The 22230-nt window shown below is 42.1% G+C and overlaps 1 protein-coding gene across 6 annotated transcripts in view; it reads right to left on the reverse strand.

The window, feature by feature from the left end:
* Positions 1–22230, reverse strand: part of wdr62 (WD repeat domain 62) — a 49536-nt gene that overhangs the window by 10032 nt on the left and 17274 nt on the right. The window contains exons 10-31 of one of the 6 annotated variants that reach the window (XM_072914988.1): positions 21139–21270; positions 20905–21068; positions 20747–20838; positions 20555–20680; positions 20405–20475; positions 19204–19328; positions 16415–16490; positions 16218–16329; positions 14259–14322; positions 14096–14185; positions 13928–14022; positions 13802–13854; positions 13573–13725; positions 13455–13516; positions 13257–13393; positions 13065–13169; positions 10450–10561; positions 6332–6404; positions 6199–6262; positions 2457–2567; positions 2123–2300; positions 1883–2061 (exon numbers count right to left, since the gene is read on the reverse strand). In XM_072914988.1, coding sequence (XP_072771089.1) covers positions 1883–2061; positions 2123–2300; positions 2457–2567; positions 6199–6262; positions 6332–6404; positions 10450–10561; positions 13065–13169; positions 13257–13393; positions 13455–13516; positions 13573–13725; positions 13802–13854; positions 13928–14022; positions 14096–14185; positions 14259–14322; positions 16218–16329; positions 16415–16490; positions 19204–19328; positions 20405–20475; positions 20555–20680; positions 20747–20838; positions 20905–21068; positions 21139–21270 — 2374 coding nt within the window. Of the gene's footprint in view, positions 1–1882; positions 2062–2122; positions 2301–2456; positions 2568–5963; positions 6054–6198; positions 6263–6331; positions 6405–10449; positions 10562–13064; positions 13170–13256; positions 13394–13454; positions 13517–13572; positions 13729–13801; positions 13855–13927; positions 14023–14095; positions 14186–14258; positions 14323–16217; positions 16330–16414; positions 16491–19203; positions 19329–20404; positions 20476–20554; positions 20681–20746; positions 20839–20904; positions 21069–21138; positions 21271–22230 lie in introns of those variants that run through there. The other 5 variants (XM_061972459.1, XM_061972458.1, XM_061972457.1 and 2 more) reach the window with 5 other exon arrangements.

Consider the following 22230-nt stretch of genomic DNA (forward strand, 5'->3'; position numbering starts at 1 on the left):
TTACTACATGATGCGTTACTGCGTTATTTTACGTTATTTTTTATGTAGTATCGGCTAGAAACTGAAGATCTGAGTGTGTTTTATTGGAGCGCTGCAGTGTCGTCCTTCTGAATGTTCTTGTGTCAAAAGCCGGAGGCGCGCTCTGTGTGTGTCTGGGTGTGGGTGTGGGTGTGGGGAGGGGGGGCATGTCTGTGTTTACTAACAACGGAGTCACAGTCGACTTGAGTTTCTTAACATGGAGATATTCTCACTTCTTTTTTTTGTCGAACAAAAAGAAAAGAACACTTTAGTTAAATGTAAGTTGTGTCTTGGATCAAAGATCCCGTCTACTGCCCAAAACAATTCAAATCTGCCTGGTTAGGCTTTGTGTATGTCATGTGTGCCTTCCTTAAGTGAAGCCAGGTTTACAGCTATGTTGTTATTATGCTGTTTGTTACTTATGTATGTTATGTTGCAGCTATTCAAAATAGTTTTGTCAATTTGTTCTGGCCTGAAATAAATTGGCCTTTTGAAACATATCTTTGTCTTTGTGTGTTGTATGTAGACCACGTTGCTTAGTTCAGTGATGCACATGCATGTCAAGTTGATCAACACATTGTATTATTCTCCAGTGCAATAACAGTACTGAAATGAAGGCTTAAAGGGCATTAATGGGAGCTTTAAAAAGAAAAAGAAAAAAGTAACTACTGTAGTTACTTTTCACAGTAACGCATTACTTTTTGGTGTAAGTAACTGAGTTAATTTGGCTATTTGGTAATAGTAGAAAAGAGCATCATACACAAATACAAATAGACGGAGTAGACATAGAAAGGGTAAAATAAACTAGATTTTAGGGAGTATTAATAGATGATCAAATTAACTGGAAATCTCATATACAAAACATACAACATAAGGTGGCAAAAAACATTTAAATAATGAATAAAGCAAAATATGTCCTGGGCCAAAAATAATTTCATATTCTCTACTGCTCGCTAGTGTTACCATATCTGAGTTATTGTGCAGAAATATGGGGAAATAACTACAAATGTGCGCTACATTCGCTAACCGTGTTACAAAAAAGATCAGTTAGAATAATACATAATGTTGGATATAGAGAACATACAAACCCTTTATTTATTGAGTCAAAAATATTAAAGTTCGGTGATTTGGTAAAATTGCAAACAGCTAAAATGATGTACAAAGCAAACTATAACCTGCTACCAAAGAATGTACAACAATTCTTCTCAACTAAAGAGGAGAAATATAACCTTAGAGGAAAAAATAATTTAAAACATTTATATGCACGTACAACACTTAGAACTTTTAGCATATCAGTATGTGGAATTAAATTATACAATGGATTAAGTAAAGAAGTTAAACATTGTACTGATATGATCCAGTTTAAGAGGTTGTTCAAAATAATAGTGCTTACAAAGTACAAAGAAGAAGAATTATGAGAAATACCTTATTGAAAATAAGATATTCTTCATCTCAGTATGTTAATATTGACTGAATTAATTAATTACATATTACAAAACTGTTGTATACTAATTCATAGATGTTATTTTATTGTATAAAAAGGTCAGTAAATGATTCTATATATTTGTAAACGCTTTGAAGTGGGAAAGGGGTAGGATTAAATAAGCTTTGCTTCTTCCTACTCCTTTTCGGGCATGATGTAAAATGAAATTATATGAAATTGTGTGATGTATTATGATGTAAGTGTGTTCATGTTCGAAATAAACTAAAGAAAGAAAGAAAAAGAGTTAGTAACTGAGTTACTTTTGAAATAAAGTAACTAGTAACTGTAACTAGTTACTGGTTTTCAGTAACTAACCCGACACTGTACGGTATTTAAAACCCTGATGTGATGAAAAACAATGTATGTCAGTTCTGCTCCCACCTTCTCCAGGAACGTCCTCCTGTGTGTCCTCATCTGAGGACTCTTTGGTGGTTGTGATGTCGCACAAACGAGAAACGAGGACATGACCGTCGTCCAAGTTGTCCCTCCCAGGTCCAAGTGGTGACATCGGCACCTCAGAGGCCGTCTGCTGAGGCGTCTGGGACGAGGGCACGGTCTCACTGGAGAGACAAAGCTTGTTTAAAAAATGAAAACCTCAAACAAAGCGGTTTGAGCTCGTACCTGCGGCTGTGCTCCACATGTGGCTCATGTCTGAGGGTCTGAAGGAAACAACTCAGGAGCTGCTCCATGTCCACCTCTTGAGCTGGGCAGGTGGGCGGGTCCTGGCTGGCCGTGGTTCCCAGATACCCGAGGGGTGGAGCCCCCTGCTGGACAGGGGCCGGTGCCGTGGAGGGGACGTCTACAAGGGAAGTTAGGCAGCAGGTGAGTGATGGTTGTAGTGACCCCTCGAGGTCAAAGGTGAATCCTGTGAAAGCCGACCCAACACACAATGTGACAATGACCCAAACACTGGTGGGACCTCACGACTGACACCAACACTAACACACACACTGACTGGATTGGAAGGCCACCACAGTGTGACGTCTGCATGGTGGCTGATGGCAAAACGGACGGGTCATCTTGAAAGAGGGTCTCCGTCGGATGATGAATCTTTCAGATGTCAATGCTGTGTGTCACACACACATATCCAGCTGTGTGTCAGAAAAGTGTGTGTGTGTGTGTGTGGTATTCCACCAGGAAACACTCTGGTGCACGGATGTCATCACCAGCTCTACTTTACTCTCACTCATCTACAATGCATGCGGATAGTATTCACAGGGGTTCACTTCTTCCACATTTTTTCAGCCTTATTCCAAGATGGAATAGGTCCTGGGTTCGATCCTCCTCTCGGGATCTTTCTGTGTGGAGTTTGCATGTGACTGCGTGGGTTCCCTCCCACCTCCAAAGACATGCACCTGTGGATAGGCTGATTGGCAACACTAAATTGGATCAAAGAGGCGATTGAAATCAGGAAGCGGGCCCCAAAGACTGTCAACAGGGACGAAGGAGCCTACCAACTATCCCACACCTGGGACACAGTCCTGCAGGGCCGCCCCCGGCCGTTTGGTAGACATCCAGACGACAGGGGGCGCCCCGCCCTACCCCCGGCGCACACCCCACCACTTCAGGTGGGATGGAACAGTCACAGATGACATCACGTGACACCTCTGATGAAGGCTGCAGAAGCAAGATAGCTGAAACTTGTCAGGTACAAAACTTTACCTTACTAGCCTATATAAACCAACCATTTATAAAAATTGGCCCTAGTGTGTGAATGTTGTCTGTCTATCTGTGTTGGCCCTGCGATGAAGTGGCGACTTGTCCAGAGTGTACACCGCCTTCCGCCTGAATGCAGCTGAGATAGGCTCCAGCGACCACCCCGCGACCCCAAAAGGGACAAGCGGTAGAAAATAGATGGATGGATGGATGGAATAGATTCATTTTCGTTTTCAAAATTCTACAGACAATACCCCACATTATTTTTTGTTCCAATTTAGCTAGTTTATTTGAAATAACAAAATCAAATGTACATAAATATTCAGACCTTTTGCCTGATACTTTGTTGATGCACCTTTGGCAGCAATTACAGTCTTAAATTGTTTTGAATACAATGCCACAAGCTTTGGACAGTTTCACCTAGGGATGTCCCAATCCAGGTTTTTGCACTTCCGATCCGATACCGATACTGACCGATACTGGCCTATCCGAGCATGTATTAAAGTTTAAAGTTATTTAGCCTACTTAGTTGTCAGAATCATGTTGAAAAGGGTTTTAGTACTCTTGATAACAACTAGCCAGCTGAATTAGGGGAGTTTGAATAATACACAATGGTTGGTAACAAGAAACTGACCTGTTTATTCAAGGATAAACACAAAATAGACAAAATTATACAAGACAAACAGAAATGGCATCATTGAACTAGGGCTGGGCGATATGGCTTTTTTTTAATATTGAGATATTTTAAGGCCATATTGCGATACACGATATATATCTCGATATTTTGCCTTAGCCTTGAATGAACACTTGATGCATATAATCACAGCAGTATGATGATTCTATGTGTTTTGATTGATTGATTGAGACTTTTATTAGTAGGTTGCACAGTGAAGTACATATTCCGTACAATTGACCACTAAATGGTAACACCCCAATAAGTTTTTCAACTTGTTTAAGTCGGGGTCCACTTAAATTGATTCATGATACAGATATATACTATCAGATATATACTGTCATCATAATACAGTCATCACACAAGATAATCACATTGAATTATTTACATTATTTATAATCCGGGGTGTGGAGGGGGGCGCCGGATGTAAGTGTCAAAAAGACAGCCAAAAGAGTTTGATATGAGAATAAATCTAAAGTTAAAATATAGGGTAGAAATGCATCCATTTGCAGGAAATGTAGTCTTGATTTTCAACATTTTCTTTCAAGGCTTGCATGTCTACATTAAAACATTCTTCTTCATACTGCATTAATATATGCTACTTTTAAACTTTCATGCAGAGAAGGAAATCACAACTAAAAAAATCACTAATTTTTTCATACGGTGTTGATCTGGAAATTTTTGCCTCGGCATTTTGATGGTGTGGGCATGTGGTACCGAATGGAGATAAGCGTCTCGACAGACGTTACAATATTTGAACAATGATGACGAAAACTGTTTTCTCTGTCGTGTCCGTGTGTCGAAAATTGTTATGCACTTATTTTTTTTATTTGATTTTGTGCGTGGCATATAATTGCTATGCGCTGAGGACGCTTGAGCAGTGCGCAATTGCACAGGCGCGCACCTTAGAGAGAACGTTGGTCACACGGCTGCGCTGGCATCACAGCTAACGTTAGCCATGCTGCTACCTCTCTGACGTCATACGTCACATACGTATGACGTATACGTATGTGACGTATGACGTGACAGTATGTGACGTATGACGTGACAGTATGTGACGTGTGTAAGAAGGTGCGCTTGCTGTCTGTGAGAGGGAGACACAGAAAAGAGTGAGAAGAGCCTGTCGTGTAATGCCAGCAGCTAAAAGCAACTGCGTGAGAATCCACAGACCTGTGGATGTGTTGAAGGTGTGCTGGAAAATGCGGAACGGAAATTAGGGAGCAGCAGAAAAGTGGAATGTATTATTTAAATCGGTGCGTTGGAAAACACGGACCGGAGTTTTTTTTATAAACTGGATCTGGATCGGCATTTTCCCATGCCTTGCCGATACGCATTTTTTGGCAAATATCGGCGGCCGATCCGATCCAAATATCGGATCGGGACATCCCTAGTTTCACCCATTCCTCTTTTCAGCACCTCTCAAGCTCCATTAGGTTGGAATGGAAGCTTTGGTTTTCATCCAGGATGTTTCTGTATACTGCTGCATTCCTCTTTCCCTCTATCCTGGCTAGTCTCCCAGTGTCTGCGCTGAAAACCAGCCCCACAGCATGATGCTGCCACCACCATGCTTCACTGGAGGGATGGTATTGGCCTGGTGATGAGCGGTGCCTGGTTTCCTCCAAACATGATGCCTGGCATTCATGCTTAAGAGTTTCATCTTTGTCTCATTAGACCAGAACATTTAGTTTCTCATGGTTTGAGAGTCTCTCAGGTGTTTTTTGGCAAACTTTTTACTAAGAAATGGCTTCCGTCTGGTCACTCTACCATACAGGCCTAATTGGTGGTTTGCTGCAGAAATGGTTGTCCTTATGGAAGGTTCTCCTCTCTCCACAGAGGAATTATGTAGCTCTGACAGGTTCTTGCTCACCTCCCTGACTAGACTAAGATGAGTGCAGCAATGTGCAGAGACAACCTGGATGAAAACCAACACTTCCCAGCCAACCTAATGGAGCTTGAGAGGTGCTGAAAAGAGGAATGGGTGAAACTGCCCAAAGATCGGTGTGCCAAGCTTGTGGCATCGTATTCAAAAACACTTGAGGCTGTAATTGCTGTCAAAAGTGCATCAACAAAGTATTGAACAAAAACTGTGAATACTTGTATTTTTTTATTTATTTTTTTTAAATACATTTGTAAATAAAAAACAACCTCTTCACATTGCCATTGTGGGGTATTGTCTGTAGAATTTTGAGGACAAAAATGTATTTATTCCATTTCGGAATAAGGCTGTAACATAACAAAATGTGGACAAAGTTAAGCGCTGTGAATTATTTCCGGATGCACTGTAATTATTCAGTTTATTAAGGAAAGATTTAACCCTTTCCTTAATAACTTGAACTACCGTATATGTCTTTCTTCATGAACCACTCACCACTGTGTTCTTTTTTCAATGTCAGTTCGGATGTCGCCGTGGCGCCGACCGACTTGCCGTTCACCTGAAACAAACACAGATAAACAGTCTAGCTTTGACTTTATGTGTTGCCGAGCTGTGCACGTATTCGTACCCTTGGGTCGCCAACCTCCTCCGAGATCCTGCTCGGAATGGTGACGGTGGGTGCAGCTTGGCTTGGCCCCAGCCTTTAAAAGAACAGTCCATGACATCAAGTGTTAATTTTGAGGTGTGTGCCCATCCGATATGAGCAAAAAAACAAAACAAAAAACAAGTATCGGCTCTGATATCAACACTCCGATACAAGCATTCCTGCAGCGTGTTTACTTGTGCAAACCTGGACAGCCAGTTAACATCGAAATATCCTCAATAAATACACAATTTATTCTATATTAGTCAAGTAATTTACAAAAGGTAAACATGCTACGCTTTAGGCTACTAACAGCTACACAACAGCTAAGCACACAAGTTAGACATACATAAGTATTGAGCAATATTGCAGTGTAAAACAGCACATTTGTCAATATAAACCAATATCAAATCATTATCGTTGCATATAACTTACACATTAAATGTATCTAAGGCAGAAGTGTATTAGAAAGTATCCAGTAAGAAATGTGTCCACATCATTCAACTTACTGCGTCATGAGCTTAACTTCATTAATTATTGTGGTTACTAGGTGTCGCAAAAAACAAACAAAAAAACAAACAATTACTACTTCAATTATATGGGTTAATAATAAATATGTTAGTGTTTTAATACCATACCATTGTTCTTTCTTAATTTCACTTGATCAAGCCTTTTCTAACATTCCACACTGCAAATAAAAGTACGGTATGTATGATTCCTGCTTTGCAGGTGGCTTAAATAAAATATGGTATCAAGGCAACTTTAAGGATGCCTCATCTTTTATACCAGTGTTTTTCTAGAGGGCCGCAAATACTCAGTTGTAATACAATTTACCACCACTTGTGGCAGTGATGACAATCTCAAACAAGAATTCTGGAGCTTAAGTCCTAGAGGAGTTTCTTAAGCGCACAAATTATGACTAAAGCTACATTTTTATTTGCACTTTAATTTTAGTGACAGTTTAGTTAGGAAACATTCATTATTATTGTATGTAATTTATTTTTGGTCAGTTATTTATGAATACCTTATTTATTCAGTATAGGATGGTTTCATATGACGTCACATTTGTTATTCGTCTTGGCAGGTTAATTCCCACGATGGTCGAGCAGCTTGAGTGTAGCATTAAAACAAATGAGAATAAATAATTCTGTGTTGCTGTTCTGTTCTTGGATGTTCCAATCATTCAAATAGAGATATTGGAAATAGCTTTAATAGAGTCCCGAAATAAGTGGTTCATAAAGGTAATAAAGTCAGGGGGAAAAAAACTAAAGTGCGTCAAAGGAAATGGCTCTTAAAAATAATAACTTTCATCATCTGGTGGAATACAATCTGACTGCTTGTGTCTGCAGAGATCACTTTGTAAAATGTTAGTTTGAACATTTGATTTGTTTGAGAAACTTTCTCTGATGCAATCAAGTTTATTTTTTACTATATAAGTAGTATTTAAGAGCAGAACTAAATAGTGAGAAAGGACAATTGATCGCATTAGTTTGTGTTCTTTTGTGGTTGCTATGCCTAATTGTAACTAGTAAGACCTGCTTGTGCAAATAAACTAACGTAATGTTAAGTCCTAATAATAAATATTGTGATTGTTGGTCCAATCCACCGTACTTTCATTGTCCATTTTCATAACAGAAACTAAAAGTTTAGTTGTTGTGCAGGAAAGCCAAGTGCTTTATTCGACACGGAAGACCACATTTTAGGTAATATTTGTTAGCATCAAGAAAATATATTTTAAAATATTAATAAACTAGATTATTTAAATCTCTCAAAGGCTCAATTATATCTTGATATCACTAGCAAAGATTCATGCTGAACAACAGGGACATCTATAGCTAAATAATGAGACTAAATATGAACTTCACACCATAAAAACAACTTCAGACATGAATTGTAGATGAGACTAATATTTGTAGCAGGAAATCAACTGCAAACAAACGTATCCTTTCTTTCATTAGCGTCACTATCACAGCGGCACGGTACTCGTTATGTTAATCAAATACGTTACTTAGCGATGCACGAATAAGTCCAACTTTGTCTTTTACTGATTAATGCTTAATTTATGGACCCATCAGATGTCAAGGCATGATGTACCTTGAATCTTTTCTTATCCCTTGAGTGTCAAATGAAGTGAGGTGGCAGTAACCACTTGGTGATGATAAATGGTTTGTATCTTTAAAAAAATATATTTTTCTTAAGAGTGTAACAAATCCACTCCATCCCATTTTAAATATTTGTTTCATGATCGTTTTATATTTGCCTTTCAAAATACGCATACCAGTAAATCTGCACTGATTCAGGTAACTAAACAGCAGCCTAATAGGGCTCTAAACCAGGGGTGCTCACACTTTTTCTGCAGGCGAGCTACTTTTCAATTGATCAAGTCGTGGGGATCTACCTCATTCATATATATAATTTATATTTACTTATTTATGAATTATATGTTTTTGTTAACAAGTTAAAGGTGTTTAATGATAATGCAAGCATGTTTAACACATATAGTTAATATTGTTAATACATTAAAGGTGTTTAATGATAATACAAGTATGTTTAATACATATAGTTAATATTGTTAACAAGTTAAAGGTGTTTAAAGATAATGCAAGCATGTTTAACACATATAGTTAATATTGTTAACAAGTTAAAGGTGGTTAAAAATAATACAAGCATGTTTAACACAAATAGTTAATATTGTTAACAACTTAAAGGTGGTTAAAGATAAAACAAACATGTTTAACACATATAGTTAATATTGTTAACAACTTAAAGGTGGTTAAAGATAATACAAGCATGTTTAACACATATAGTTAATATTGTTAACAAGTTACAGGTGGTTAAAGATAATACAAGCATGTTGTCCCTCGTTAGTGGGAGGGTGGGTGGGTGGTTTGGGTTTTAAGGGAAAGGGTGTGAATCATTTACTGCCTTTAAAATTGTACTGTTTTGACTTGTACTTTTTTCTGTCTGTTTGAAAATGCCAATAAAAAAAGTTGGGGAAGATAATACAAGCATGTTTAACACATATAGATTCCTTTCTTTCATGAAGACAGGAATATAAGTTGGTGTATTACCTGATTGTGATGACTTGCATTGATTGGAATCAGACAGTAGTGCTGATAACGTCCGCATTTTCGAATGGAGGAGAAAAAAAGTCCTCCTTTCTGTCCAATACCACATAAAAGTGGTTGGTTTTTGGCATCTTATTTGTCCAGCTTCCGTACTCCTTTGTATACACTTTACAAGAAATACATTGTCGGCAAACTCCGTAGCTTGCTAGCTTGTGCACGCCAGCTTTCTGAGACTCTTATTTTGTTAGCGCAGGCAGGATGAAGCAGAGCTTTTATTGTGCAACTGTGCAGTCGGTCTTTGGAGTTTTAATGACAGGTACGGCGCCAGAGTCTGTTGAAATAAAGTGTTTCTCGCCTTCCAGTCGGTAATTTTAATGAGCTGGCAGCAGCCAGCGTCATCTCAGAAGACCCTCGGGTGCCGTGAATGTCAATCAAGTGACGAAAGTGACGTCATAGTGAAGATTTATTATTGCTCATTTTTAGGACTATTTTTTTAATGCCTGGCTGGTCATCGACTGACACACCCTTCGAGATCGACCGGTAGATCGCGATCGACGTAATGAGCACCCCTGCTCTAAACCATAGCCTGAAACCCGGATGTGCCTCTATGTCACGTGATTGCAACCCACCTATATTTGGTTAATATTTTATTTTTGTCAGTGTCATAAACACTCTTTGTAATTAACACATGCTTTCATATCATTTGAAAAGCTTGTGTACTGTAAGTAGGTTAGATATAATTATTGCATATCACTTAAATTAAGAGTAAGATTACTAATTCAATGTTAATATTTGAGTGGGCCTCGGGCCCCTCTGTAGTGAAAACATTGGGCCCCAAGGTCAAAAAGATTAGGAACCCCTGTTTTATACTTTACTTTTTTTTGTCTGGTTATTATAAGTATGACTAAAACTAAAATACATTTTGGACAAAACACTATGAGTAGATGTAAATTAAAAACTGCTAACTGCAAAATTAACATTGAAAACATTATGGTGATCATGTGATGTACCAGGTGGTCTCAGGCTGGAGCGTACCTGAGACGGTCCTGGAAGCGGGACAGGAAGCGGGTGGAGATGCTGAGTCGTGGGTTCAAAAAGTGTCTTCCCTCGGCAGGCTGCAAGGCGCGCAGATCATTGTCAAACTTCTCTGAAAGGTCAAAAGGTAGGAACACAGGTCAGGACGTAGGAGTCCACCAGTTAAAGGGGAACATTATCACAATTTCAGAATTGTTAAAACCATTAAAAATCAGTTCCCAGTGGCTTATTATATTTTTCGAAGTTTTTTTCAAAATTTTACCCATCACGCAATATCCCTAAAAAAAGCTTCAAAGTGCCTGATTTTAACCATCGTTATATACACCCGTCCATTTTCCTGTGACGTCACACAGTGAAGCCAACACAAACAAACATGGCGGAAAGAACAGCAAGCTATAGCGACATTAGCTCGGATTCAGACTCGGATTTCAGCGGCTTAAGCGATTCAACAAATTACGAATGTATTGAAACGGATGGTTGTAGTGTGGAGGCAGGTAGCGAAAACGAAATTGAAGAAGAAACTGAAGCTATTGAGCCATATCGGTTTGAACCGTATGCAAGCGAAACCGACGAAAACGACACGACAGCCAGCGACACGGGAGAAAGCGAGGACGAATTCGGCGATCGCCTTCTAACCAACGATTGGTATGTGTTTGTTTGGCATTAAAGGAAACTAACAACTATGAACTAGGTTTACAGCATATGAAATACATTTGGCAACAACATGCACTTTGAGAGTGCAGACAGCCCAATTTTCATCAATTAATATATTCTGCAGACCAGTGACGTGCGGTGAGGTTCATGACTGGTGAGGCACTGACTTCATCACAGTCAGATTTACAAACATATGAACCCTAAAGAGTGTCTTATTCACCATTTGATTGGCAGCAGTTAAAGGGTTATGTTTAAAAGCTCATACCAGCATTCTTCCCTGCTTGGCACTCAGCATCAAGGGTTGGAATTGGGGGTTAAATCACCAACAATTATTCCCGGGCGCGGCGCCGCTGCTGACCCTCACATCCCAGGGGGTGAGCAAGGGGATGGGTTAAATGCAGAAGACAAATTTCACCACACCTAGTGTGTGTGTGACAATCATTGGTACTTTAACTTAACTTTAACTTTACACATACAAACTGTAGCACACAAAAAAGCACATTTAATAAAAAAAACTTTATTATGGTCTTACCTTTACTTATAAGTGCGGGAACAGTGGTGTTTGTGTTGGAGGAGTTGTGAATGAATGAAATATGAAATCCGTGCTGCAGTCTGCAGGTGTACCTAATGTTGTGTCCCTGCAGTCGTTCACGGCTCCTCCGGCGCGAGCAATGTTGTTTTTGCACTTTTTGGCTTCTTGTTAAGTGACTTTTTTTGGGTGGATTCGGTTTTGCACGTGGAGGGTTTGGGTGTGGGCTTTGGTTGGTGTGGCGCTCCCGTCGGGGGGTGCAGTCTGCGGCGGAGGTGCAATACACGAGCGGGATTACACGAGCCTCACACAGTGCGTCTTCGCAGCAGTTTTATGATTGCTCAGCACAAGAAATACGTTACACGCATACAGTTGTTGACAAAATACACTGTACATTATATACCTCAGCTAACTAAACTATGGAAATGTATAATATAATTAATATAGCAATACGGTCTCACTGCACAGCAGGCCAGCAGTTAGCCGAGTCCGCAATCCATGGTGAGGCACAATTGAGTGACGTGCCTCAACTGGCTGCTGATCACCGCACCGTCTCTTCTCAGTATTTGAACGGCAAATGTGAAAATTCAGCGATTTTGAATAAAAATAATCTAAAACTGGTGAAGTTAAACGGAAAAGAACTTTATAGTATAATCACTGGATACATTAAACAATTTAATAAAATTTTTTTCTTTTTACATTTTTTTTCTTTCCATGCCTCCAGTGACCGCACGTCACTGCTGCAGACATACCCTCATTTCAGTATGCCAGGGAAGCTAGGGTCGATATTCTTCTCTTGATCATCTTGGGACGGTGTGAGCCAAGACATCCAGGGGATTTAGCTCGCTCGTCTGCGGGAACAAACTGCCGCCATTGCTTGCCGTGCTACCGAGTTCCTTTGTCCCTGAATTGCTCACACACTCCAGCAGATTCAATGGGGGTCTGGCGGAAAATTTCTTTGACTTTATCGTTGGAAATGCATCTGCTTCGAGTGTCGCAGGATATCCACACATTCTTGCCATCTCTGTCGTAGCATAGCTTTCGTCGGTAAAGTGTGCGGAACAAACGTCCAATTTCTTGCCACTTTCGCATCTTTGGGCCACTGGTGCAACTTGAATCCGTCCCTGTTCGTGTTGTTACACCCTCCGACAACACACCGACGAGGCATGATGTCTCCAAGGTACGGAAAACAGTCGAAAAAGCGGAAAATAACAGAGCTGTTTTGATCCGGTGTTTGAGAAATGGCGGATTGTTTCCCGATGTGACGTCATCGCTCCTAGAGCGAATATTTAATTCGCCAAAATTCACCCATTTAGAGTTCGGAAATCGGTTAAAAAAATATATGGTCTTTTTTCTGCAACATCAAGGTATATATTGACGCTTACATAGGTCTGGTGATAATGTTCCCCTTTAAGATTACATGGGTGCATACCTTCGGTCAGGGTAGAACTTCTGTCCTCGTCCTCTTCCAGACCTGAGCTGGCCTGACTCACAGAGTCCACGTCTGCTGTTGGAGACCGACACATCTCAAAGTTGGCTGTTGATTAACATTCCGACATCACAATGCTGTCACCCATCAAACCACCATCGACTGAACTGGCCAGCGCCATCACGTGACACTGACCCGTGTCGTGCTGCGGCTCAAAGCTTCCAGCGGAGCCTTCGAAGCAGGCGGAGTCCGGGCTCAGCTGACTGTTCCCACCTGGCTCCGCCCCTTCTTCTCTGCTCTTCGACAGGCACGCAGGCTGGACATCAAACTCCCTGGGAACAAAGAGCGGTCTGCTGAAGGTCACGCGACACGCTGGCCCAGCCCAGCACTTACCCGTCAGTGGTGGAGGACATGTTTGGGTAGGAAATGAAGCAGCTCTCGTCGTCAGCGGTACTCTGCACAACACCGTAAAGTTTTGATCATCTCCACCACAGCGATCTCACTTACGTACCTCATCCTCTTCTTCCTCCTCCTCCGGACTCTTGCTGGGACTGGGAGCGAAGTTCAAGCAGATGATCGGCGCGTTCTTCCCTTCCAGCCAGCGGTTCCGCACCGGACGAGGCTCTGGATGTGGCTGGACCTGGAGGTGGCTGTCAGGCAGACCCTGCTAAAATGTCAAACACCACAAACTGAGCTCAAACTTCACACACACCGAGGGATTGCACCCATCGTGAACGGACCAGTTTTCGGAACCACAAGGGCAGCTTGCCATTGGACTGCAGCGGCTGAGGTCCTGGAATGACAACACGAGTCAAGCTAACAAATCCGGCGATACCCAATGACGTGAAGAAAACCAGTGACATCACTTTCGGGACTGCGCTTGGCTGGTGTTTGGGGCTCCGCCCCCACTTCCTCCACAAGGGGCAGCAGACAGGACGGTGCGGTGACAAAGGTTTCCCTCCTGAAACAAAGCGGCGTCAGAAAGCATCCGACTGAAGCGGCTCTGACGTACGACTCGTCCTCGCGCTCGTCACCTGATGCTGGGGACCTTGGTCACCATGGGGCCGCGCTGGCTCCTCATGGTGCTGGTCATGTGGGAGTCCAGCCGCCACACGAACACACAACTACAAAAAGTTCAACAAGATTAGACCGCCTAGAAGGTTCGGGTTACCATGGAGACGGGCGAGCTAATATTACCTGTCTCTGGCTACGGTGATGAGGTGTCTGCAGTCCTGACTGAACTTCATACACGTCACAATCTCTGAGGAGGCAACCGCTGTTACTCGTGCATGCCCTTATTACGATTTCGTACTCTCCCTGCAGGCATACTTGCCAACCTTGAGACCTCCAATTTCAGGAGGTGGGGGGTGGGGGTGGGGGGCGGGGGCGGGGGCGTGGTTGGGGGCGTGGTTAAGAGAGGAGGAGTATATTTACAGCTAGAATTCACCAAGTCAATATATATATATATATATATATATATATTAGAGATGCGCGGTTTGCGGGCACAACCGCGGAGTCCGCGGATCGGGCGGATGAAATTTAAAAAAATTAGATTTTATCCGCGGGTCGGGCGGTTGAAATAAAAAAAAATTAGATTTTAAATAGATTCAGGCGGGTGGCAGTTAAACCAATTCGGAAATATATATACATAGTTAAATGTTGTTACCCACATACGAAAAACGAGCAGGCACCTGCTGCATATGCCACAACAGAAGAAAAAAAAAAGAAAGAAATGGACACTTTTACGGACCGGAGAAGGGACGCCTCGCCGGGGTCCGGGACCGAGGCCCCTTCCCCCGAGAGGGCCCCACCGGGAGCCGTAGCTGAGGCGATCCGCGAGAAGGGCCCGACGCACGTCCAGGGTCACCACCGCGCCCACCGCACCGACACCCCGCCTCGTCCGCCTTCGCCGCGGCCGGCGTCACGCGCAGCAGGTAAGCAGCTTACCTGCCCGCCATCCCCGTGGCCGGGGGCTCGTAACAGGGGTCACTCCGCGCGCTCCGCCCGCGCAGCTTACCTGCCCGCCACCCCTGTTGCCGGGGGCGCGTAACAGGGGTCACTCCGCGCGCAGTGCGCTCACGAAAGGGGTGGGGCTCACCCTGGTTGATATAGACAGCAGGACGGTGGCCATGGACGTCGGAACCCGCTAAGGAGTGTGTAACAACCCACCTGCCGAATCAACTAGCCCTGAAAATGGATGGCGCTGGAGCGTTGGGCCCATACCCGGCCGTCGCCGGCAGCGAGACACGCTTGGAGGTACGCTCAGCGCGGCTACCATATGATTGCGCACTGGTGTGCGTCTGGGTCATGACAGCGTGGCACGCGAATGTCTGTACTGCATTGGATCAGTCTCCTTTCTTTAACAGGCAAAAGCTTTATAACCTCACTAATGCCTTGCATCGTCTATATTAGATATATAACAACGGGCGGGTGCGGGCGGATGGCGGGCGGGTGCGGTTCTGATCAAATGTTACATCGGGTGGATGGCGGATGGTTGACGACTTTCTGATGCGGTTGCGGATGAAATAATTGCCTATCCGCGCATCTCTAATATATATCTATCCCCGCGACCCCGAAGGGAATACGCGGTAGTAAATGGATGGATGGATATATATAAGAAATAATTGACTTTCAGTGAATTCTAGCTATATATATATATATATATGTATATATATATATATAAATAAAAGAAATACTTGAATGTCAGTGTTCATTTATCTACACATATACACACACATAACACTCATCTACTCATTGTTGAGTTAAGGGTTGAATTGTCCATTCTTGTTCTATTCTCTGTCACTATCTTTCTAACCATGCTGAACACCCTCTCTGATTATGCATTGCTGTGTGGCACGCACAAAAGTGCTTTCATCAAATGCACTAGATGGCAGTATTGTCCTGTTTAAGAGTGTCACAACATTGCTGTTTAGACGGACTGCTTTACTGTAGACGTTCTTTATATTGTGGGAAAGCGGACTCAGGTCCGCATGGAGCTGGAGGGGGCGTGGCCTCCAGCTCCGCTTGAATTTCGGGAGATTTTTGGGAGAAAATTTGTCCCGGGAGGTTTTCGGGAGAGGCGCTGAATTTCGGGAGTCTCCCGGAAAATCCGGGAGGGTTGGCAAGTATGCCTGCAGGTGAGCTGGATGTACTCACCAGAATGCCCAAACAGGGTGGCTACACACTCGCCTGACTTGTAGTCCAAGATGGATATGTTTTTGTCGAAGCTGCTGGTGGCGAGGAATGAGCCTGAAGGATCCAAGTGGAGCTGCAGCAGAGCAATGTTAGACAATTTCCAGTTAGGTAGATGCTGTCAAACTACATTGCTAAAATTACTACAGTGGAACTTTTACCTTTAGCAAAGCTCCTTCATCGCTTGTGGAGCCCTTAAAACATTTATTTTGCTTTCCCGTCTGCACATTGTACACCCTGAACACACACACAAATTCATCAACACTCTCACAGGGAGTAGCGCCTTTTATCTTGACTAACATCCACATTAGCGTCCCTTCACTGGCTCCCTGTGCGTTATCGAATCAATTTTAAACTCCTTTTATTTGTTTTTAAATGTCTAAACAACCTCGCGCCAACCTATCTCTCCGACCTCCTTCAGCCTTACTGCCCCACCCGATCCTTAAGATCAGCCGATCAGCTGCTGTTGACGGTCCCTGGCACAAGGCTGAAGCTTAGAGGTGACAGAGCTTTCGCCGCTGCTGCTCCCAAGCTCTGGAACTAACCTACCTCTGAGTATTAGACAAGCCTCCTCTCTTCCTGTTTTTAAATCTCTCTTAAAAACATACTTTTATTCCATGGCTTTTAACACTGAGTGATATCCATCCTGCAATGGCGCCCCATAATACACATGCTGTGAACCTGTTTTTTATGTTTTTATTTATTCTAATTTTTTTTATCGTGTTTTGTTTGTGTTGTGTTGTGTTTGCTTGGTACTCGTATTATCTTTTAACCTGCCCATTGTACAGCACTTTGGCTACCCTTGTGGTAAATTTTAAATGTGCTTTATAAATAAAGTTGAATTGATTAGCAGCCACAATATACGTGCCGAGCTAGCATCACAATGCTTTGCTGCCCACGGTGACTGTAAGCAATTACAGCATCTGTAAAATGTTTTCCCTTCTCTCATTTTAGGAGAGTTGAACAGGACCCGACAAGTCGCGACAAATTTTGGCGTCTGCAACAGTTTCTGATAGCATCAGGGTGCAGCAGCTTGGTGCATGCCCAAGTTCAGGGGCATCAAACTTGTTTTCAATGAGAGGCACATGGCGGATATATCAATTCATGTTCTACCCCTTGTAGGGGCTGGAGCCTTAAATAAATAAATACATATTTATACACTGTAGTATATTTAATAACTACACTGTTAGGGCTGTGAATATTTGGGCACCACGCGATTCGTTTCTTGGGGGTAACAATTTGATTCAGAATCAATTCTTGATTCGAAACGATTCTCGTTTTAAAACTTTTTAACAACATTCGATGCCAGTTCTGTGATTAACTACATTCCTCCATAAAATAGATAAACAGCTCTGATCAATTTCTATATTACTTAAAAGAAAAGTGGTTTTGTTTAATAAAATGCTTCCCAAACATTTAATAAAGTCAAATACAAATAAGGCAACAAGAGAAGTATCTAATACTCTTTTTTTTAAAGTAAATCTGTAAGGCAGATATGATCATCTACATCAACAATATAATCATCTACATCAATAATATGATTTGTCTGAGTGGCTGGACGGGACAGATTAAAATTTAAAAATCGATTTTTTACTTTTTTTTTAATCGAATAAGAATTGTTACAAATAAGAATCGCGATTAATCCTATACATTGTAAAAAAAAAATAAAAAAAAAAGATGTATGAAAATTAAATATGTTGACAGGCTGCGTGTGTTAAATAATTAAATTTGCATTTTCTCCTCCCAGTATTATGGGCGTTGTGATGATCAGCATATATTTTGCATGTTAATGAAAATGGATGGGACACCTAATTCTGCCCACTTAACATATGCAATCCACTTTGCACACGTTTTGTAGATCAGCTTTGCGTGTACTCTCAAGTTTGCTTGTGTTTTAGTACAGGCAAACCTTTAGTTGATCAGGCCTAAGTGTTAAGAGTGTAAATGATTATTTTTTTTGCCTAAATGCAGCATTAATAGTTCCAATAGTGCCCCATCTTTACTGAAAAATGGCGCCACACATCTTATCTTCGTCTTATCCACTTGTCTTTGTTTATTTATGTACAATATTTCACCCAGAAGGCCAAGTTTTTTGCAAACAGAAGACTTGGAGGAAGGTTTTCAAGCTCAGGCTTGTCATTGGCACTGTCGCAAGCCAAAGGCTGGGCCCACTGTTTTTGTTTACACTTGATGGTTGATGCACGGCAGAGACACTTCTTGTGCCGAGTTAAAAAAAAACAGTGAACAATCCTATCATGTCATAATGTCATAGTCATCCTTTTAAGTGAGAATTGTCTCTCAACTGACTTACCTTAAATCAGTCCTTCTCAAATAATGTGGCTGGTTACATGCTTCATCAGTATCAAGCTTCAAACCCTGTTTCGAAAAGCTGTGCGCTGCAAAATGTTCTCAATGTAGCCATTAAACTTAACTTTCTCATTTTCATTTATGTATACAATAAAAAATCATCACAAACCGTTGCATTAATTTATGTTTTGTAAGTTAAAGTGTTTTATATATTGTGCCCCGAGGTTGTTGCTGATCAATTTGAATTAATGATAATTTATTACATTTATTTGATTTATCTTTTCAGTATCAAATGGCTCAAGTCGGTCAAAAATAAGATTTATTTATTTCATGCAAATTGATGCACTTTAAATATTTTTTGTTACAGATCAAAAAACTATGTTAATAAAATGATTCTTTATAGTAAGTTGATCTATATATGCATTTTTTTGGTTTTCTTTAATGTTAATAAGGGGACAATGTTATGCAGAGGTGTACTTACAACAGTTTTATAGTCAAATTATACTATTTATAGTCGTGGCAGAGAATGGCGAGTGGGGTTTGAAATGTTTACTTCTTCCAAGGGTGGCCTAACAGAAAAAAATTGAGAAACACTGGCTAAAACCGAGGTTGAATAACACGTTCTGTCACATTTGGTCCTTACCGGACGTTTCTGTCCTGACAGGCAACAGCAACGTGTGTCTTTGACGAGTCCAAATCCATGTCATGCAGTGCTACCTTTTCCACCACGTGATGCGCCCTGCAGAAGGAGACGTCCTCCTCTGCCACCTGAACACACACACACACACAAGTATGCATACAGACGACTAGGGCTGGGCGATATGGACGAAAACGGATATTGCGGTATTTTTAGTCTGAGTACCGGTATACAATGTATATACCGGTATCTTTAGAAACAAAAGAAAACGTGCAAATTGCTTAAGGTTGCTTCAGTGTTTTACGGATAGTTAACCAGTGTTGATTATTAATACCTGCATTGTCCTTTCCATCCTTACACTTTCCATCATCGTAACTGAGCTACTGTGTTGAACAATTTCCCTTGTGGATCATTAAAGTTTGTCTAAGTCTAAGTACGGTACTCAGATTTTTTTTTCTAAGTAGCAACGTAATATGTTGTTTATTCTTAAAGTAATTAGTTTGCCGTTACTATTTTAAACATTTTCTTTTAAAGTTTGATGCGAGTCACAGTGCGCCATCAGAGAAGCCTCCGCAAACACACAAGGGGTGGAGATGAGCCAAATAGGAGTGCCATGTGCTTCGCAATTCTGGCGCAGAAAAGCTCAATGGGCCGTAACAAAGGCACATTAAAAAATACCGGTATGGTGGTATTGTCTCAAATATATACCGCTTTCTAAAATATTCCGGTATTAACTGTAGTACCTGTATAGCTCCCAGCCCTACAGACGACTAGGTCTGTGAATCTTTGGGCACCACATGATTAGATTCGATTCTTGGGGGTAACGATTCAATTCAGAATTGATTCTTGATTTAAAACAAGTCTCAATTCAAAATCAATACTTTTTTAATAACATTGATTGCCAGTTTTATGGTTAACTACATTCTTTCATAAAATAAATAAACAGCTCTGATAAATTTCTATATCACTTTAAAAAATGGCTTTATTAAATTATTTACTAAAGTGGCTGGGCAGGACAGATTTTGGAGATGTATACATATAAGTTTTTTTGTTTTTTTTAAAATCGATTTTAGTTTTTTTTGTTATCGATTAAATATCGTTACAAATAATCGCGATTCATTCAAAAATCGCTTTTTTTGACAACCGTACAGACTCCAAGTCCTTGTTTTACAGGACCACTGGGGTCCAAGTGCGAGTCAAGTCGTACCCGTTGAGCTGTCTGGAAGTAGATGCTCTTGTCTGCTCCACAGCTCACCATTCGCACCTCCGGATTCTCACCTGGAAACACGCGAGCGCAGCTGTGTCTCGTTTTTTTCCCCACTTTCTTCTTCCAAGTGTGACTCCTAGGAAAAGTTACCAGCAAACTTGAGAGCGATGATGGAGGCGGAGTGATCGTTGAGCGTCTGCACCAGGCTGTAGTTCTTCTCCACGTTAAAGACGTGAATGAGTCGGTCTCTGCTGGCTGTCGCTAACAACTTCACGCCTGATGCACAAATTCCAGGATTAGCACAACGCCTCCAGCGAGAGATCTTTGGTCAGTGACTTTGACCTGTGGAGGCGGGTGAGAACTCTAGAGACAAGACCTCGGAATCGTGCGCTTCAATCTTGACCAGCTCGTCCAGAAACTCCAAATCAAAGATCCTAAAAAGAGAGACGAACTTGGTGAGATTTGTTGTGATTCACCGTTTCCTGATCACAGGACCTCACCGCAGGTTTCCACAGCGGTCTCCAGTCGCCAGGTGTCGTCCATCGGGGCTGATCCCCAGCACTCTAATCCCAGCCTTCCCATCAGCCCCTGCTGCCTCGGACTTGTCCCCATCCCCTTGTAGGTGCTGCGTGTCCTCTCCCACGTATAAAATTCTTAGCAGGTCCTAAAAGAACAAACCCGCATCACGAATGTCCCAACGAGAAAAAACAGAATGGCCGGCGCACGCGCGTTACTTTGCTGTAGAGGCAGCTGTGCTGGGGGGCGGAGTCAGCGTGCCAGAGCCTGATGGTGTTGTCGGACGAGCAGGTGAGGAAGGATGAAGGAGGCAGACAAGCCTGAGACGGATCTGACAGCTGAGGATACACCTGGGCACAAGAAGAGTACAGTGAATCGTGCATCGGTTGGGAACATCTCTGCGCTGCTGACCCGTCTCCGCTCGGGATGGTTTCCTGCTGGCCCCACTATGTATGGACTGGACTCTTACTATTATGTTGGATCCACTATGGACTGGACTCTCACAATATTATATCAGACCCACTCGACATCCATTGCATTCGGTCTCCCCTAGAGGGGGCGGGGGGTGTTACCCACATATGCGGTCCTCTCCAAGGTTTCTCATAGTCATTCACATCGACGTCCCACTGGGGTGAGTTTTTGAGCAACGTTGAGTTATTGATATATTGTTATTGCTCTGCACTATTTTGAGTGTTACTATTTTGTGATTGCACTTTTGATTTACCGTAACACGAGTAAATCAGCTCGGGAAGAGTTGGACGAAGTAGCTTGGGAGAGGGAACTCCGGGCTTCTCTGCTTACGCTGATGCCCCCGCGACCCAACTTTGGATAAGCGAAAGTAGATGGATGGATAGCTGGATCAATTGTTAATTTGGTCCCATAAAAAAAATGGCAATAATATCGTTTATCGGCAATAATTTGTTGGTCAATATATCATCAAGTGGTGGAGATAGTAAGCAGCACCAAGTTCCTGGGGGTGCAGATAACTGACAATATAACCTGGTCCCTACACACCGGAGCTCTTGTAAGAAGAGCTCAGCAGCGCATGCACTTTTTGCGTGGGATGAAAAGAGCACAGCTCCCTCCCCCCATTCTCAGCACATTCTACAGAGGCACTATAGAGAGCCTGCATACCAACAGCATCTCTGTCTGGACTGGAGCCTGCAATGCCTCAGACTGGAAGTCTCTCCAGAGAGTGGCGAGGACGGCAGAAAAGATCATCAGGACTCTTCTTCCTCCTATCCAGGAGATGGCAAAAAGCCGCTGCCTGACCAGGGCTCAGAAAATCTGCAAAGACTCCTCCCAACCCC

This window comes from Nerophis lumbriciformis, linkage group LG17 (genome assembly GCF_033978685.3).
Source record: "Nerophis lumbriciformis linkage group LG17, RoL_Nlum_v2.1, whole genome shotgun sequence".
In the NCBI taxonomy this organism is placed as follows: domain Eukaryota; kingdom Metazoa; phylum Chordata; class Actinopteri; order Syngnathiformes; family Syngnathidae; genus Nerophis; species Nerophis lumbriciformis.